Raw genomic sequence first — 20,022 nt, 5'->3', positions numbered from 1 at the left:
ATGTCTTTAAACCTGAATATATCCAGTGCTAGTCCTCAGGCCTGGTCTACAGTGGGGGCGGGGATCGATCTAAGTTACGCAACTTCAGCTACGTGAATAACGTAGCTGAAGTCGACGCACTTAGATCTATTTACCATGGTGTCTTCACTGTGGTAAGTCAACTGCTGACGCTCCCCCGTCAACTCCGCCTGCGCCTCTTGCTCCGGTGGAGTATGGGAGTCGATGGGAGAGCACTCGGCGGTCAATTTATCGCGTCTAGACTAGACACGATAAATTGACCCCCCCCGCTGAATCGATTGCTGCCCGTCGATCCAGTGAGTAATGTAGACAAGCCCTAAGTCAGTGAAAACAAAGGGCTGAAATCTTTACAAGTCTTGCTTTCTGGCTCCATGTTCAGAATGTTCAGTATGCCTGTGTAGAGCAGCATTATGCAGTTTGTAGATACTAAGACCAGAATGGACCTCTGTGATCTTGTAGTTTGACCTCCTGTATAACACAGACCATAGGACTTCCCTGAATTAATTCCTCTCTGAACTAGGCTAGAGCCATATTTTTTTAGAAAAACATCCAATCTCGATTTTAAAATCGCCAATCATCAGAGTTAAATCATTAAATGCTGTGTCTAATGCTCTCCCAATGATTCACAATGGCCAGAGTTCAGATCCAAGACCAGTCTTCTCCAAAGGCTGCCTTTACTGATTTGCTACTCAGCTCACTACTAATAATCCCCTGAACAAATTTACCTCCCAGCCATTCTCCTGACATAAAATCACACTTGCCCAGGGAAGCCCAAGCCTCTTGCATTTTCTCTAAATTAGATTGCTTTGCTGCTCCCAGCTGTCTATGGGCACTAATGGTACTTTTGCTAAGTTATGCGACCCCCGAGCATGCTCAAATCATAGAATCATAGAATATCAGGGTTGGAAAGGACCTCAGGAGGTCATCTAGTCCAACCCCCTGCTCAAAGCAGGACCAATCCCCAATTAAATCATCCCAGCCAGGGCTTTGTCAAGCCTGACCTTAAAAACTTCTAAGGAAGGAGATTCTACCACCTCCCTAGGTAACACATTCCAGTGTTTCACCACCCTCTTGGTGAAAAAGTTTTTCCTAATATCCAACCTAAACCTCCCCCACTGCAATTTGAGATCATTACTCCTTGTCCTGTCCAAATAAATTGGTTAGTCTCTAAGGTGCCACAAGTACTCCTTTTCTTTTTGCTAAGATAGCTATCTTAAGAGATATTCATTCACTTAGCACTCTGATGGTAACATTAAACCTGGTTTTATCCTGGATTTGTCCTTTAGCTGACCAAATGCCTTTGGGCACAACAGTGACAAGAACTTGGCTCTCTTCCTGCATTATTCTTAAGGTATTTAGCCAAGGCTTGCTTAATTAGGCGTCTAAAATTAGATGCCTAAGTAAGAGGGCTAATTTTTCAAAAGTATGGAGTACCAATCACTCCTTTTGATCCCAGGTGGAGTGGGTAACGTGCTTAGCCCTCTTTGAAAACCAGGTCCCTAATGGGATCCTGTCTTGAAAATCTTGGCCCTGCTTCTAAAAACTCTTAGATGCTTCTCATGAGCTCTAATGCTTTCTGTAGGATCACAAAAGCACAATCCAGACTCACTGCTAAAATGGTCCTTTCTCTGTTTTTCCCTCTCTTCCTAAGCAACATCAATTCTTTTCCTCATTGCCAACCTGTGGTGACTGGAGCAATGGTAAAGAGTGTGGAGATGAAATGGAAAGGTAATGACTGTTTTAGAGGAGATTAATTCAATACCACCAGCAGGCAAGCTGGAAGGGCAGGTAGTTTAGAGTGATTGAGCCAAATTTCACCCACACAACTCTGCAAGGACATTGAATTAATAAGCATTGCATCAGAGGCATAAACTCTGATTGGCTGCTGAAGTTCCAAGGACATGACACTGCTGCCTAGCAACTGGTGAGCTGATTAACCCTTTAATCAATGTTGCATACTTCACAGTTCGCTGAATTTAAAAGTTGAACTGTTTAATGGGAAAAATTGCGTTAATAGGTGATGGCTTCATTCTGCTTTGCTTTATCCATCCGGTCTAACTTGTGTAGGGTTTGTTGCCAGTTTCATTGTTATTTGTTTGCAGATGGGAAGGACTCTGTGGTTTTGTCCAGAACTTAGGGTAAAATTTTCAAAAGCGCCACAGGGCCTAAGTCATGTTTGAAACTGTTCCCTTTTGTGTACACCGTCATTTGGGTTACAATGGAAAGCTTTGGAATTTCCTAAGCACATTTGTCACTGAAGCCCCCCCAGCATCTTCCACAGGACTGCCATCCAGTCCATGCAAGTCTTTACACAGATCTCATTTATTTTCTAACCTTTCCATATCTTTTCGAACGTTTCGAGCCTCTGCTGCCCTTCCCTTCCCTCAAACATGTATGCAAAATCACTAAGCCACCTGATGGTACTCATCTGAAATGCTGTACTTAAATATCTTGCCTGTGGCAAACAGTGCGGCACAGCTGCTGGGCCTCATATTCAGAGATTCCAAGGCTAGTAGAGACCATTGTGATCATCTGCTCTGACCTCCTGTAGCAGCATACTCATGTATTTCCCAACAGACATGCAGGCATACAGCCATACTGTATACAGAAAACCTTCCAAAAGCCCGTCTCAGTGTAATGAACTTGAAAAATACATCACAGCGTTCCCATGTCTCCCATCCACCCACGCACCCACCCATCCTCTATCTAATCATGTCTCCTGAGTTAAGTTCAAATCTATACCATTCTCGGTGTGTTTGCCTCAAATAGTATATGACATTATAGTTATTGCCTCTCCCTTGGCTTTGCTGTTTCTCTTTATTCCTCGTCTTTTCTCTCCTTCAAAATATTCCAGCCTCAGTTTCCTCTATCTCTTTCAGTGTCAGGTTTGCTGTTAATTAACCTTTATGGTCTTCCTCTTCCCCCACCCTCACTACCTTGATCCCTCAACCTACTTTTCATCCATTGTTAGTCTCTGTACTGCTCACACACACCCCTGTGGTACCCATGGTTGCTCATGGTCCGCTGTGGCAGGGCACATGACTAGTTTATGCCAGTGAGAAACAGTCACTATGACAAACTCTCAGCCCTAGTGATTAGTTGATTCCTGGTAAATTCCCACACAAAACAGTAGCAGCTTGCTGAACATTTCACAGACAAAAGAAAAGGAGTACTTGTGGCACCTTAGAGACTAACCAGTTTATTTGAGCATGAGCTTTCGTGAGCTACAGCTCACTTCATCGGATGCATAGCATATCGTGGAAACTGCAGAAGACATTATATACACACAGAGACCATGAAACAAAACTTCAGGAAGTTTTGTTTCATGGTCTCTGTGTGTATATAATGTCTTCTGCAGTTTCCACGATATGCTATGCATCCGATGAAGTGAGCTGTAGCTCACGAAAGCTCATGCTCAAATAAACTGGTTAGTCTCTAAGGTGCCACAAGTACTCCTTTTCTTTTTATGAATACAGACTAACACGGCTGTTACTCTGAAACATTTCACAGACAAGGGACATAAACAGGACTACAGGCAAGTCTACACTTAAAACTCTGCACTGATGCAGCTGCACTGCTGTAGTGCTTTAACGAAGATGCTGTAAGTTGATGGGAGAGCTTCTCCCGCCGACATAGCGACCTCCTCTCAGGGAGGTGGATTAACTGTGTTGATGGGAGAAGCTCTCCTGCCAACATAGCACTATCTGCACTGGAGGTTAGGTAGGTATTAGTGCGTTGCTCAGGGGTGTGGATTTTTCACACACCTGAGCAACGTAGTTATACCGATATAGATCCGTAGCGTAGACCAGACCAAAGGAAGAAGCTACCCATCGCTGCTGCAGACTATCAAAATAAATAATGTATGATTTCCTGTGAAAAGGTGGCTTTCAAATAGGCAACATGGTGCTGAATCTGAGCTTACTTCCACCAATGTAAATCAGGAATGAGTCCCCTGAAATCAATGGAGTTACATCAGTGGAAATGATAGCCAAATCAGGCCCCTGGGTATAATGAGGCTGTGCAGGTTTCAGCAGCAGCAGAATCTTTGTCTTTCAGATAAGAGTTTGTTGCAGGTAATATGTATCTGTTACCAAAGTATAACTTCCTCCTGAAGAAATAATGGTTGGCCAACCCTTCCTGTGCTGCCTGCTGTATGAAAACTGTCCCCAAACCATCTCTCTGTTATGGGGTCTCTTGTCTCTGCCTCTGTTTCCGGATGTTCATCAGGTAGATGCCATTGCAGCCAGGGGCGGCTCTACCAATTTTGCCGCCCCAAGCAGTCACTGCCGAATTGCTGCCACTGCAAAAGCGGTGGAGCTGCCACTGCAAGAGCGGCGGAGCTGCCACCGCAAGCCACCACAGCGGGAAGAGCAGCGGAGCTGCCACCAAATTGCTGCTGCGGGACACGGACTGCCGCCCCATTCTAAATGGGGGGAGGGATAGCTCAGTGGTTTGAGCATTGGCCTGCTAAACCCAGGGTTGTCAGTTCAATCCTTGAGGGGGCCATTTAGGGATCTGGGGCAAAAATTGGGGATTGGTCCTGCTTTGAGCAGGGGGTTGGACGAGATGACCTCCTGAGGGCCCTTCCAACCCTGATATTCTATGATTCTATGAAATGCTGCCCCAAGCATTTGCTTGGAAAGCTGGTGCCTGGAGCCAGCCCTGATTGTAGCACCATGCTGGCTGAAAGGGGTAAACATTACTCGTTTATGTAAGCAGGCTGCCAGTTTCCTTAAAAGAATTAAAACATATTTATGAAAAACAATAAGCAAGAGGAGAGTGTTTCTACAAGACACAACTAAACACATTAGTCTAGATTGTCACTGGTAGATTTACACAATTAATAAACCATCCAGTAAATCTTTTGCTTTCTTTTGCAGCATGGAAAATGCTTATTTACTTTAAAATTCCCCATGAGCCAGCTGCCAGCCCAGATGCTAACTGAATGGTGTGGCAGCTGTGTGTTTCCATGTCATTTTAGACTAGGATTAAGAAAGAAAGCCCTGTGATTGACCCTCCCACAATGAGATTCTGTGACAGACCCATCTCCTTACCCACTCTACTCTCCAAGCTGGTATTGCCTTTGTAGAGGGGGATACGCTAGCGTCTGATACCTCTTCTGGTGACACAATTTTCAGGGGCAGATGGGAGGCCCTAGCCATACTCACTACATATCCATAGGTATCAGTTGGGTTTGTACTTGGCACAGCTCAGCCACTACCCATGCTGCCAAGGCTACATTGGTATTTATACTCATGCTAACTTGATGAGAGCTAGCATGAACATGTGTACATAAGTAGGGGAATCACAGCCCTATCTTGTGTAGACATAGCCTTGGAAAAACACCCAATCTTGATTTTGAAATTGCCAGTGATGGAGAATACACCACAGATGTATTCCAAATTATTCCAAAGGTAATTACCTTCATTGCTAAAATTTTGTATCTTATTGCCTGTCTGAATTTGTCAAGCTTCAACTTCCAGCCATTGGATCACGTTATACCTTTCTGTGATAGATTGAAGAGCCCTTTATCAAATATTTGTTCCCCATCTGTAGGTACTTTTAGACTGCGATCATCACTCATTAACCTTCTCTTTGTTTAGCTAACTAGACTCAAGGAGCTCAATCTACCACTAGAAGGCATATTGTTTAATCCTTTAATCATTCTCATGGCTCTTTTCTAAACCCTCTCCAATTTATCCACATCCTTCTTGAACTGTGGACACCAGAACTGAACACAGCATTCCAGCAGTGGTTGCACCAGTGCCAAATACAGGGGTAATATAACCTCCCTACTCCTACCTGAGATTCCCCTGCTTATACATCCAAGGATCACATTAGCCCTTCTGGCCACAGCATTGCACCAGGAGCTCATGTTCAGGAGAAGTGGTGAGTCATTGTCAGCTAGACCTGAGTCACACCCGAATTGCAGATCATATTTATTGCGCCGTGCTCACAGTGTTAAGGCAGGTTCAGCGCTCTGAACCAGAAGCAGATTTTGTTCATTATTCAAGGCCTTGAGGTTAGTCAGAATCTGAGTCCGAAGTTTGCAGGGGCTTGGATCTTGTGGGCCTGGTTTTATTGCATATTTAAGTGCCACATGTCTCTCCTCTGGATAACATCAGCTTGTTTGCATGTGTTGTGTTTTCTTTTCCCCCTGGGAGTAGTGGAGCGAGGTGCAGCAGATGATAAACAGTACCCCCGTCTATATGTACCAGGACTGCAGCGTGCTCTCATTGGGCGACACTGATCACTGGCTCCGCACCAACTGGATATACCGGGGTGAGTCAGCCTCCCGCATCTACGTGGAGCTAAAGTTCACCGTGCGTGACTGCAAGAGCTTCAGGGGTGAGGTGGTGACCTGCAAAGAGACCTTCAATCTCTACTATATGGAGTCAGAGCAGGATGTCGGCATCCAGTTCCGTCGCCCCCTGTTCACCAAGGTCAGTAGCAATGGGGGTTGGGGATCCTTTTGACCCTCCAACCTAAACAAGATGAGGCTGGCCAGATGGGAGACCTCCAAGGAAATCAAGGGTCCCATAGGGAACAGAGTGGGTGATGCCATAGGAAATGCTCTCTACCTGCTGCCCCAGCATGATGGTCAGGGCCCTCTTTGCTGCAGGAGGTGCCAATTGTCAAATGAGCTGTAGAACAGAGGGACTGAGAACATTTAATGTTGATAGTAATGCTTTGCATTTACATATCCAAGGACCATGAAGGGTTCTAACAAACATCATCATTCCCATGTTACAAATAGGGGAAATGGGACCAAGAGAGATCAAGTGACTTGCCCAAGGTAATAAAGTAAGTCAGGACAGATAAAGAAATAGGACATAGGTCTCCCGACACCTAATCCCCTGCTCTGATCACTGGTCAGAAAAGAGTGCGTGGCATTTTCTTTGAGGGTAGAGGTAATGGTCTCATTGGTTGTACCAAATTCTTATTTGCATCACCATGCTCTGCCACCTTATGTTTCTCCTGCAGTTTCATTTGGATATGGTACTTATTGTCCCTTCTTCCCCAGAAGCAGCTGAATTCCAGTGAAGAGAATCTCAGCTTTCCTGTAAACAGTCTCCCATAATCAGGGCCCAGTGTGTTTTGTGGCAAGCCATAGACCTACATTCTTTGGCAGTCCTCCCCTCTTCATTTTCTGCAACACATCTTGATAAAATTCTTCTTGAAATTTCTACAGCAGCTTCTAGTAAACTCAAGCCCAGAGAGCTGCACTGAATTAAACAGGAAAATGAAAAATACAAGTATCTTGTAACTTCATTTGGGTTATTTATTTTGACATTAAATTCATGCTTTTCTATTCCTTCCTCCCCCCCCCCCCCCCCCCCCCCCCACACACACACACACATTTTCACTATGTTCTAGTGAAATTCTGGAGATTTAGGCAGTTGGGTAGGGGACAGGTGGGGATTTTGACGGGTAGGAGGAAGTTGGGGCTTCCAGTATTAAAAAGGAGGAGATCATCATCACCCAGATCTTATTCATAGATTCCAAGGCCAGAAGGGACCATTGTGGCCTTCTGTATAACACAGGTCTCAGAACTTCTACAAAATAATTTGTAGAGCAAACCTTTTAGAAAAAACATCCAGTCTTGATTTTAAAATTGTCAATGATTGACCAAGACCCTTGGTAAATTGTTCCAGTGATTAATTACCCTCACTGTTCAATTTACATCATATTTCCAGTCTGAATTTGTCAAGTTTCAGCTTCCAGTCATTGGATCATATTATCTCTTTCTCTGCTAGATTGAAGAGCCCATTATCAAATATGTATTCTCCAGGTGGATACTAATAGACTGTAATCAAGTCACCTCTTAACCTTTGTTAAATAGATAGACTCAAAGAGCTCAATCACTGTAAAACATGTTTTCTAATCATTTAATCTTTCTTGTGGCTCTTCTCTGAATCCTCCCCAATTTACCAATATCCTTCTTGAATTGTGGGCACAGAACTGTACACACTATTCCAGCCATGGTCACAGCAATGTCAAATACAGAGGTAACATAACCTCTCCGCTCCTGCTCAAGATTCCCATCTTTATGCATCCCAGGATCACATTAGCTCTTTTAACCACAGCATCACACTGGGAGCTCATATTCAGCTGATTATCCACCACAAGCCCCAAATTTTTTTCAGAGTCACTGTTTCCGAAAGCAGAGTCCCACATCCTGTAGATATGGCCTATGTTCTTTGATATTTACCATGTTGCATCAGTAGATCTCAAAGCACTTTAAAAAGGAGGACAGGATCATATCCCCATTTTACAGATGGGGAAACTGAGGCACAGAGAGGTGAAGAGGGTTGCTGAAGGTCACCCAACAGGCAAGTGGCAGAGCTGGGAATAGAATCCAGGTCTCTTGAGCCCAGTCTGGTTTTGTATCCACTAGGCAACACTGCCTTCATCACCTCTTTTCCTCCCCATTGGGGCAGGGGCAGAAGTGACTAGACATGTTTTTTGTGGAATTTTAACACCTACTTCTTTGCAACCAGCTTTACGGCAACAGCTGTCCCAATTCCCCACTCCTCACGTCTGTTGTTGCTGCATCCAAAGATGGCAGTTGAGCCCACTTGAAGTTTCTTGTGAGCTGATTACCAGTTGACTGCAGAGATGTTTCAGGCTGGGGTTTTCAGAGGAGTCTAAGGCCTTGTCTACACTAAAGGGAAAAGTCGATCTAAGGTACGCAATTTGAGTTACATGAATAGCGTAACTCAAATTGACATAGCTTAGATCTACTTACCGCGGGGTCCACACTAAGCGACGGCGACGGGAGATGCTCTCCCGTCGACTCCCCTTACTCTTCTCGATCAGGTGGAGTACAGGAGTCGACGGGAGAACAATCGGCGGTCGATGCATCGATCGCCACAGCATCAATCCTCCGGTAAGTGAAAACGAGACCTAAGGGAGTTAGGTGCCCAACTCCCACGGACTTCAGATTTGCCTCAAAAGCCTAAATGCAGAAGCGATGCCCATCTAGCCAGGGTCTGGAAACACACCCACTGTCCCCTATGGATTATATCAACTGATGGGAAATATCGAAGGCACATGCAGGACTGCTCACAAGCACCTGACAGACAGAGAATTGTCAGCAGCAGTTTATTCAACATGTAATTTCAACTAAACAAATCCAAAAACTATCACTGTTTATTGGTAGACAAATTGCTGACAGAAAAAGAACGAATCCACCTCAGAAGAATGACTTGTTGCTGTAGTCTGTAAGTGTGCTGTGGCAGTGCTCAAAGGCCATCCTGAGATCAGGGCCCGTTATGCTAGGTGGTGTACAAACAATGAATCAGTCACACGGCTCTTGAAGAGAAGTTAAGTGGAGAGTTGGGAGGAAAAAATAGAAACAAGGCTTGTGAGGCAGATGGGGGACGTCCATAGGGGTTATATAAAATGAGGGAAACAATGGGGAACGAGTGCACTGGTTTGATGTGTTTGTGCTTAGTCATCCACATGCAAAGATGGGAAGATCCTGGAGTCCAGAGCACCAGAGCTAGAGAGGCCATAGAGAAAGGAGTTACAATGAAGGCTGTAACAGGGCATAGGTTTTCTTCCCCACACCTGATCCCTGATCACTGCAAAAACCCTTCAGACTCTCTTCTTTTAGTGTCCACTCCATAGAATTTATTCAATTGCCTTCACCAACACTTGTGCAGTGCAATAACAACAATTCTAATACCTATGACCCTATTACCTGTTCTTCAGGGCCCTGTGAGGAAAAAAGAGCTCCTTTTCTTGGGATCAGCTTCAGTCTGGGCATAGCTAGCCCTGTCTTCCCCTCCTGCTAATGCTTCCTTCCTGCCTTTTATCAAGATAGTCAACTGATGGGCCAGTTAGTTCCCTCACTCACCCAGATTCCCCATCTGATTAGCTAATTCCTCTATTTCCTCAATCAGCTGTCACTGGGAAACTAATTGAGGCTACAGTGATCAGAGTGCTGGCCCATCTATCTCAGCACTCTTGACACAGGGGCTTTGGGGTGAAAGATGCATGACAAATGTAACCTTGGAGGAAGATCTTCAGGTGCCATAGATCTTGATTCTTCCTCTCCTATTCAGGTCAACACAGTGGCAGCAGATCGGAGTTTCACAAGCCGGGACATTGAGTCAGGCGCTATGCAGCTGAATGTGGAAGTGTGCCCGATACGGAAGCTGTCTCAGCGCGGATTCTACCTTGCTTTCCAGAACTCTGGGGCCTGTGTGGCTCTGGTCTCTGTCCGGGTATATTACAAGACTTGCCCAGAAACAGTGGGGGGACTGGCCCGCTTTCCAGAGACACTGGCAGGCTCAGAGGGGCTGACAGAGGTGCCAGGGGTCTGTGTAAAGGATGCAGCCGAAGAAGCAGGCTTCCCACCCAGGATGCATTGCAGTGCTGATGGGGAGTGGCTGGTGCCAATGGGCCGGTGCCTGTGTGCTGTTGGGTTTGAGGAGGCTGACAGAAGCTGTGTAGGTAGGTGTGCAGAGGTGGGAAGGGGGCAGTCAGGTGCAAGGGGAACAATGGGGAGATGGAGATCTGGGCAGTGATACAATCCAGCAGTATTTGCAGGGGGTGAAAGGTGAGTTATACTCACCTGACCAAGAGCTACCCTAAGTGCATCTGACTTTGCTACTGCCTCTCTCTCTGTGTCCCCATCTCTCACCCCTGCTGTCTGTGCCCTGTCTGTCTCTCACTGATTCAGTTAGTCTCTCTTTATTTCTCTCTCTCTTTTGTTCCTGTCCCTGTCAGGCGTAACAGTTGCACACACTCCTCCACTCCCTCTTGGTCTCCTTCCAGCAGCCCTTCAGGTCTGGAGCTGGTTTCTGGGAGCTGTAAGTATATGATTGACACTGACTCACTCAGCAACCAGCTCCCAGCCATTAAATGGCAGCCGTGTTCTCTGGGGGTACTGCAGCTAGGTTAGGGTAGAGCAGATGGACAGATCAGCACCTTTGTCCCCCATGTCCAGGAACTTGGATATGTGGGTGGGAAGGGTCAAAGCTCCCCCTGTATTGTGCACATGCATTCCCTGTGTGGGAGAGAATTCTGCTATGTTGGGGAATGAGTATAGCACCCCCTGCACAGCCCAACTCAGCATTCAGGGAGAACAAGCGCATGAGAGACCATGGGCACACCCGCTGTATTGGAGGGGAGCGCTTGACAAACTGAACTGGGCCCATCACAGCAGTAGATTGAGTCTCCCTTTGGCAGCGAGGGGAGAGAAGGTGCTAGTGGACCGTCTTCCAGCCTGTAGCAGCTGGGAGAGAAAGGGGATGTGTTGAGGGTATGTGGATGGCACATTGCTGATCCTATATTGCTGATGGGGGTGGTGACTGTGCCCAGGCAGTTACAGGGCCCACAAGTGATACATTCCTGCTCATGTCCCGCATAGCTGCAGCTACAGGAATGAAGAGGAAAGGGAGAATTGATGGGTGCCTAAGTGCACAAGGGTGTCAGGCAATCCACACTAGATTCTTAGTGTCTATAGGGGCCTTGACTGATTCCCCGTCTCCCTGCCTTGCTCTCCCTCTGTTTGCTCCGGTGTGGGAACTTGATCTCTGTTTGGATTGCTGATGCCTCCCCATTCCAGCCTTGCTCTGGGAGCTGATGAAGGGTTAAGGGAGATCCCTGCCCCTCCCCTTTGCTCTCCTTCAATGGCCCAGCCAGTTTTTCCACTTAGCTGCTGCTGCTGAACTCTCCCCGCCCTCCTGGGAGCTGAGCACGCTCTCCTGGGAAGGGGCAGGGAACCCATCATGCCTGGGCTGGTTCTCACCGCTATCATGAGGTGGGACAGCCTCCAGGTCCTGGCTACTCCCCCTCCCAACCCAAATATAGCTGAAGTCATATGTGTCCTCCAAAGGGACAGCAGGGATCAGGGTAGTCGCCCAGCGGGGGGTGGGGGTGGGGTGGGGTGTGTGTGAGGGAATGGCAAAGCTTGAAGTGGCATCTTGTTGGTGGATGCAAAGAAGGAAGGCTAGGTCTAGAGCACCTGTTTGTCCACGCACATCTCCATTCCAGTTGCTTGCCAGCAGCAAGGGGCCAAGTGCTCTGCAAAGGATCAGAACTGATCTAGATCTCTCGCTGAACCCACCCAGTGCAGCAGAGGCCAGGATCGTGGCTCTGACCTTTGCCTTTGGAAGGAGGCGGGCTCCAGCTCAGAGCTCCGTCCTGGCATGGGGATGAGGAGGACTCAGCTCTGGCCTTTGTTGTCCTCTGATGGGAAGAGGGGTGGAAAGGTAGGGAGAGTCATGGGATGGGATGGGATGGGATGGGATGGGGGCGGGGGGAGATCCAGCTGTGACCTGTACCCTCTGATAAGGGAGGAGGGCATCGCATGGAAGACATCTCTGACCTTTGCCTTGGAATAGGAGGATGAGGAGGGATAGTAATTGGGGTGTGAGGGGGTCCCAGCTGTGCACTAGTTCAGACAACTGTTGGGTGACTTTCCAGGTACTGATATCAGAGTGTAAAGCCTTAAGGGGTCTAAGCCCAGGCATCTCACCTCCTTGCACCCACCATAGATCTATGCTCATATGGAGATAGATGGTTCTGCATCCCAAAGGTGTTGCTTGTGGGCACTGGTGGCATAGCTTTCCCAGTGGCCAGCCTGCACCTCTGGCATTAGCTCCCTGCGGTAAAACAATTAATTATGAAGGTGCAGGATGCCTCTCTTTGCCAAAGCCTTCCAAGCCAGTTGGGTCCCCTGGTTTCCTAGCTGAATGGCAAAGCAGCAGGGAGCATGTGGTTTGGTCTTTTATTATTGAACTCTTGATTGCCTCAGCTTAATCCTTATAAGGTGCCCAGTCACCCTAGTGACGTGCACCAAATAAATACTTGTAATAATGATGAATGAAGGGCAGGGCAGCCAGTTCTGATCTTTGCCCTCAGGAGGGCGGTCCTGGTCTTTTGCCTTTCCCAGAACCTGTTTTCCCCATTTGATTCCTTCGGACTTTAATTCCAAACAACAAAGCTGCTCATATGCTATGTGCTGGGAAGGCATGGGGAACAGGCAGTTGGGGGTGGCGAGGAGGGGCAGGGTACAGGAAGTCTGAGAAGGGCTCAGCTGACGTCTCTAACGGGGAGTCACCTCCCACTCTGGGTGCACTGAGGGCAGAGACTCTCTGTTCCTCTTCCTGTTTGATGAGCCCACAGAGGCCTTGTTAAAGATAATTGGTGGGTGGGACGTGGCGGCAGCGATGGCAACAGCGCTCTGGGCCAGTCCCACACTCTGTACCGCCCCCGCAGGGGAGGGGTGTCTCATTTTCTGCTAACGTGGCGGGGTCACCCCAGTTTGTATCTGATTTATCTGAAACTTGTTCCCTGCTCATATCCTCCTCCCATATGTGAATCAGAATTCTCGGCCCTGGGATGGAGACCCAGCACAGCTGCCCCTCAGACAGAGACAGGGAAACCTTGCTTTGAAAGTGGGGGGTGAGGTTTGGGGCTGGGGTGTGTGCCAGGGAGCTTGGGGTTCTGGCAGTCATGGGGGTGGGAGGGCAGCAGCGGGGCAAGCACTCACCTTAGTCTCAGACCCAAATAGCAGGTCGAGGAAGTGGCACAGTTAGGCAGCTTGGTATCCCTGCCACCCCCACCCCCACCCCAGGCCTCAAAAGCATCCCCCCAACCACCTTCCTGCTCCCCATCTGCTGCTTTTAGACTACTGGCAGAGGTTCCTGCCCTGGAGTGGAAACAGCTCTCCTCACATCCCTGGCCACCCCTTCCCACCTAGCCTACCACCAGCCCCCATGTCTCTCCCTCACGCCAAGGGAGCCCAGGCTGCCCCTTCTCACAATGCATCCTCCCATGGGACAGAGGAAATATTGCGGGGACCAAAACATAGATCAGCTCTCACAATATTTCCATTGCTGCGGCACTAGCCTGTACTCCTCCCCTAGTTCTGCCACCCCTGCCACCTTGCTTAACCCCTTCCTGCCATCCAGCCACCCCAGCCCCCAGGGGCAGTGTGTGCAGGGGTCCCTAAGGACACCGGTATGGGAAGCAAGCTGCCACACTCTGCACTGCAGTAAGAATCTGCCTTTCTGGTGTGGTGCTGCCCCTTGCTGGCACTTGTTACCATTGCACCTTCCATCTGACTTGGGTTCATTCCATTCTCTCATGCTAGCTCAGTGTGGTGACATAATCCTGTCTGTCTGGCATGCCTCTTCCCTGTTAGATTCTAGTCGTGTTCCCTCCCCTGCTCGTCAGCACACCCTCCACAGGCCCACACTACAATTTCCCATCTTATTTCCTTACCTTTAGAAGCAGCAGCCCACTCTATCTAACTAGGCGTTCCTCACCCAGCGCCATCATTTCAGAAAAATGCAGGGAGAGCAAGCAGCATCCCTGCTTCCGCCTCCCCACTGAGGCTGTGGCAGCTTGTGGGGGGTTAGTGGGCCGGTCCTATCCTGGTGGGGGGGCGGGGAAGTGGCTGGCTGGTTCTATCCTGAGGAGTGGGCAGTGAGGTGGGGGTGGGGGTGGGGTGTTTTTCACCAATGGCTGGCCTGGCACAAGGATCAGGGCCCAGCTTGCTCCATGCTCAACTCTGGCCCTGGTTGGTGCTGCTTCCTGTCTGGCTGGTAGGGCAGAGGCTCTCTGTTCCTCTTCCTGTTTGGCCAGGCCCAACCGCCCCCTGTCATGACACAGGGACAGCTGGACCAAATCTGCCACCCTCGGCACCAACCTCAAAGTCTGGGAGCTGGGGGGAGCTAAGGTCAAATGCCCTTTCTGCCGCATACCAAATGATGCCTCATCCCCACCCATTGTCTTCTGATGGGCTTGTCAACTGTCATCAACACCAGCAGTGCAGGGCAGGAGAGGGGAGAAGGGTAGTACATGAGGAAATGTATCAGGACAGCGTAAGGGGAGAGTATAAAAACACACTCATCCCACTCCCTGGCTGTAGCACTTGGAAACCCCTGGAGGCTGCTGCTTCACCAGGCCCTGTCCAATCCTGGCAGCCCATAGAATCATAGAATATCAGGGTTGGAAGGGACCTCAGGAGGTCATCTAGTCCAACCCCCTGCTCAAAGCAGGACCGATCCCCAATTAAATCATCCCAGCCAGGGCTTTGTAAAGCCTGACCTTAAAAACCTCAAAGGACGGAGATTCCACCACCTCCCTAGGTAACGCATGCCAGTGTTTCACCACCTTTCTAGTGAAAAAGTTTTTCCTAATATCCAACCTAAACCTCCCCCACTGCAACTTGAGACTATTACTCCTTGTTCTGTCATCTGCTACCTCTGAGAACAGTCTAGAGCCATCCTCTTTGGAACCCCCTTTCAGGTAGTTGAAAGCAGCTATCAAATCCCCCCTCATTCTTCTCTTCCGTAGACTAAACATCCCCAGTTCCCTCAGCCTCTCCTCATAACTCATGTGTTGCAGTCCCCTAATCATTTTTGTTGCCCTCCGCTGGACTCTTTCCCACCTGCAGTCCTTGCCACCTGGGGAAGGGGGAGAGAGACCCCCCAAAGCTGCTTGGTGGCAGGATTGCTGCAGGTGACAAGAGGATGCAAATGATATTGCTGGACAAGTGAGAGTTCAGAGGAAGGAAGGGCAGAGGAAGTCAGGGTTCTGGGGGTAAAGTCAGGATGTAGGGTTGGTATCCCCTGAAGTGGTTGTCCTCCTCACTTGGTTTCCCCATTCAGCCCTTGCTCACCCTAGCAGCAGGGACTGGGTATATATGCCATCTCCACATACCTGGCAGGCAGTGTAGTTCAGTAAGCGTGAGGAGACCTAAGTCCCATTCCTGGCTCTGCCACTGACTTGCTTGAAACCTTGGTAAAGTCACTTCCCCTCTGTTCTTCAGCTTCCTGTCTGTCTGGTGGGGTGATAGTGCTCCTGCTCCCTAGGGTTTGTAAAGGGTTTCGAGGTCCATAGGGGATGAGCATCACATAAGTGCTTTTGTCCCTCCAGTCCATGAACGAGAAGAGGTCTGTAGGGTTGGTTGAGAGTTGTATGGTGAGATGGTTGCCCCTTTTGGGGTGTTAGTGATCTGACTAGGGTTTGCTTAGAAGGGTTTAATTGCCATATAGATTTCTGGGCTTGAGCTGGAGCCTGGGCTCTAGGATCCTGCACGGTGGTCCCAGACATCTGTGTGTAATGAAACAGCCCCCCAGCCCGAGCCCGTGAGCCTGAGTCAGCTGGCACGGGCCAGGCGCAGGATTTTAATTGCAGTGTAAACATACCCATAGATGGTTTGCTAACCTGAAGCAGACTTTTTCAATTTGTTGACAAAATCAGAACATTTTCATAACTGAATATTTTTTCAGTTTGCTGGCTGAACTGACAAATCAGTTATTCACTCGGCCCTAGCCAGGGGCTCATCCTTGATTCTTCTAGATCTGTCAGCACCCTTTAATACCACGGGGCACGTAATTTTGTTGATTCAGCTGCAGATCCTGGCCAGCAAAGATGGGCTCACACTTGAATGGTTCTGCTTTTTCCTGAAAGATGACAAGAGAGTGCTGCTGGGCAAGTGCCCGCATGTCCTCAGTGGTTCCCTCTTCCTGCACTCTGCAGGCTTCACTCTTTGTGCTTTACCTGCTCAATGTGTATCCACAGCTGATGGGTGAGGCTGTGACACTCTTTGGGTCATGACGCCACTATTATGCGACTGACATACAAGTCTGTGTCATCAAACCTGGATGGAGCGGTCTGCCTGCTCTCCCTGGCCAAGACAAAGGGTGGATGGAAATGAAAGGCTGAGGCTCAGTCCAGCAGCGACAGAAGTTAGGGAGAAGCCTGAATTTGTGGCAGAGAGAGTGCCTGACCCTGTGTTGAAGGGGGTATGCCTGCCCTTTGTCAATGAGCTCCTGGAAACATTGCTGGGTCCCTCAACTGCTCCCCAGTTCCCAAATAGCATTGGTGGCCTGGAGCATCTCTTTCCATCTCCTTTGGGTGAGATGATTACAGTCATTTATGTGGTGCAAACCTCACCACGGTAACCCACACCTGTGACCTCCCTACTGGATGATTGCAAGTACTCTTCATTGGGCTTCCCTAGAAGACTCCTGAGATGCTACAACCAATGCAGAATACAGCTGCCCTCTGACTTAGTGGTTTTGGCCATAGGGAGCACATGATACCTCTTCTTTGCAGTCTACACTGGCTTCATGTCTAGCTGCATCCAAGTGTAGTTCAGGGTGTTGACATTGATCTACAAATTCCTACATGCCCCGAGGCTGGCTAGGCAATGCATTGTCAAGATCGGCAAGGCCACTCGTGGTAACAGTCCCCAGACTGAAACCTGTGGTGTCAGTGGGCACCCCTCCTTGTTATGGATTTCCACAGCCCAAAGAGAAACCCTGTATGTCCAGTGAAATTTTTATTTTAGATTAAGGGAAACAATCAAATAAGAAAGAAAAGGAAAGTCTTTGAGAGTGTGGGCATTTTTTTGGTACCAGGCTGCATCAAATCTGCCTCACAGTCGCTCTTCTGGACAGGCAGATGCTCCAGAAAGTAGAGGAGTAGTGCAAGAAAACTAAGTGCTAGCAGTTCCATAGCTGCCTAGCCCTAGACCACACCCAGCTCTGGCATTTGCAGCCCAGGGTGGCACAGCCAGGTTTGGTGTAAATCTTGAAGGGACAGGAAATGTGCTGTATTTATGTTGGGAGGAGTCTCTTTGAGGCTGACCAAGTCCTAAGTGGGTTTGGTTGATTTTTCCAGGGACCTCCCATGTGCAGTCTCCAGCAGCCATAATCTTGTATTCCCTACCCCTGGGAGCAGGAGAGAGGGAGGAGTACCAGGGCTGTGGAGGTGGAAGATGTGGGAGCCAGGCAGAGTTGTCTGGTTACTTCCCACTAACCCTGTGCTTCCCTGTTGTTTGTGTGTCTGCAGCCTGCCCGCGAGGATTCTACCGTCACTCCCCAGAGACCAAGCGCTGCCTCAAGTGCCCCCCGAACAGCTCGTCCAGTGCTACAGGGGCCACAGCCTGTCCCTGCAACCTGGGCTTCTACCGGGCACCCACAGAGAGTCAAAGTGTTGCCTGCACTCGTGAGTCAGGGCTTGGGGAGGAGAGCAAGGGGACATGGAGAAGAGGAAGGGTCAGCAGGAGAGAGGAGGGGGGAGATCCAGATGCAGAGAGAAGGCTTTGGAGAGGGAGATGCTGGTGCTGTGGAGAGGGAAATGCCTTATGGGGCGGGGAGAGAGGCAGGTCCTGAGCCGCATGAGGGGAAGAGAAACTTCTGTACTGGTTTGTGCATTGGAGCCTGTATGCTGGATCTAATTCTCTCTCCCCCACTCTCTGCAGGTCCCCCTTCTACTCCCCGCAATGTCAGCTTCTCCCTGGTGGGGACTCAACTCTCCCTTTGGTGGCAGCCACCCAGCGACCATGGTGGACGCAAGGATCTGACCTACAGCATCTCATGCCAACGCTGCTCTGTCCTGGCATGCGAGCCATGTGAGGCTAGCGTGGTCTTCTCCTCCAGTGCCTCAGGCCTCAACAATACATCCATAGATGTGGATGGTCTAGAGGCTTATACCAACTACAGCTTCACCGTGAAGGCACGTAATGGTGTCTCGGAGGTCAGTCCTTTCCCTCAGCGGACCTCCCCTGCAGTCTGGGTCTCTGTCGGGCACGCAGGTGAGTCACCGAGGTGGGCAGGGGAGTGATTTCCCTCGAAGGGGAGGCAAGAGGAGAGTCACTGTGGGTCTCTGAGCCTTCTTCATCTTATCTCTCTCCTTATGCTGCACCCGTCAACATGGTACCTACCTTCTGCCTATTGACTGAGTCTCTTCTAAGGTGCCTGTAGCTCTGGCATCTAAGCTCTGTCACTGTCTTTGTCAGTTACTTTCCTGTTCTGTTTATAATCCAAAGTAGTGGCTGTAATAATCATTCAGAAAAAGCAGTAAGTTCACAAGGCACTTTGCAGTCATGATGGGGCCCAAGTCTGCTCTCAGTTACACAGCCGCAAGGCGATGGGAACTGCCCCCATGTAACAGTACAGAACTGGGCCTGTAGAGAGAGACACCTCCCTGCCCGATATATGCAACAAACAAACCACAACATCTTGGTGCAAATAGAGCCTTTAAACACACTGAAGTCAGGACATTCACAAGTGCAGGTTCCTACCTCACCACTCACTTATCCACCAATGATGGTATGAGACATGGAAAGAGTGTGGCTTGACTCTTTGATCCCAGGATAATTCACAGTGCTGCCATTAGGGGACCATGTTTTCACACCTAAACAGAACACGTTTGCCCTGGACTAGCTGAGAGATGATAAATGTGTAGTCTCACGATGGCATTTCACTGTCACTTGTCAGAGCTGTATGGTGATAAGTGAGGGTGTATTCATGTTGCTGTAGGAGCCCTACCTATGGAAATTCCTTTCTGCATTTAAAGTCTTCACCTTGATGCTGCATTAATAGAGCTACTGTGGGTGTGGATGATGTTTCAAAAGTACAACAAAATCACAGCTGAAGTGCCCTTGCCATCAGCAATGATTTACTATTGAACCCCTGGCTTACCCTCAGGCACACCAGAGAAGGATGAGCTGAATGCAGTATTGGAAGCTCAGCAGGGGCAGCAATGGGAGAAGCTGTAATCTGGGCAAAGGGGCCACACAGAGCCTGGGAGGATAGAGTGGGTTTAGTTTGTGTTCTCATCTATTTCTGTTTCATGCCATTGCTCTCCCCTGTAGCTCCAGTAACGGTGTCCCACCTGACTCTCACCCAACGTGATGACAGCAGCCTGTCTGTGTCTTGGCCAGCCCCACGGCACCGCAGCCGGAGCTCAGTGCAATACGAGGTCATGTACTTTGAGAAGGTGAGAGGCACCTCCTCTCTGCTCCTTACCTGTGTCTCTTCTGCTTTTTGTTTGTGACACCCAGAAACTTTCCTCCTCTAGATGTCTAAATAATATGCTAGGAGTCGAAATAATAAGATGGGTGAACTAGAGTGCCTCATTTTAAATGAGTATATTGATATAATAGGCATCACAGAAACTTGGTGGAATGAGTGTAATCAATGGGACACAGTAATACCAGGGTACAAAATATATCGGAAGGACAGAACA

At 48.8% G+C, this 20,022-nt stretch overlaps 1 protein-coding gene across 2 annotated transcripts in view; it reads left to right on the top strand.

The window, feature by feature from the left end:
* The window catches only part of EPHA1 (EPH receptor A1), a 67,113-nt gene that overhangs the window by 32,113 nt on the left and 14,978 nt on the right, over positions 1-20,022 (top strand). For both annotated transcript variants that reach the window (XM_027828771.3, XM_043544189.1), the window contains exons 3-7: positions 6,186-6,461; positions 10,089-10,479; positions 17,842-17,997; positions 18,254-18,586; positions 19,649-19,773. In XM_027828771.3, the coding sequence (XP_027684572.2) occupies positions 6,186-6,461; positions 10,089-10,479; positions 17,842-17,997; positions 18,254-18,586; positions 19,649-19,773 (1,281 nt within the window). The remainder of the gene's footprint in view (positions 1-6,185; positions 6,462-10,088; positions 10,480-17,841; positions 17,998-18,253; positions 18,587-19,648; positions 19,774-20,022) is intronic.

Source organism: Chelonia mydas, chromosome 1 (assembly GCF_015237465.2).
Source record: "Chelonia mydas isolate rCheMyd1 chromosome 1, rCheMyd1.pri.v2, whole genome shotgun sequence".
Lineage (NCBI taxonomy): Eukaryota > Metazoa > Chordata > Testudines > Cheloniidae > Chelonia > Chelonia mydas.
This window is presented reverse-complemented; position numbering and strand designations above follow the sequence as displayed.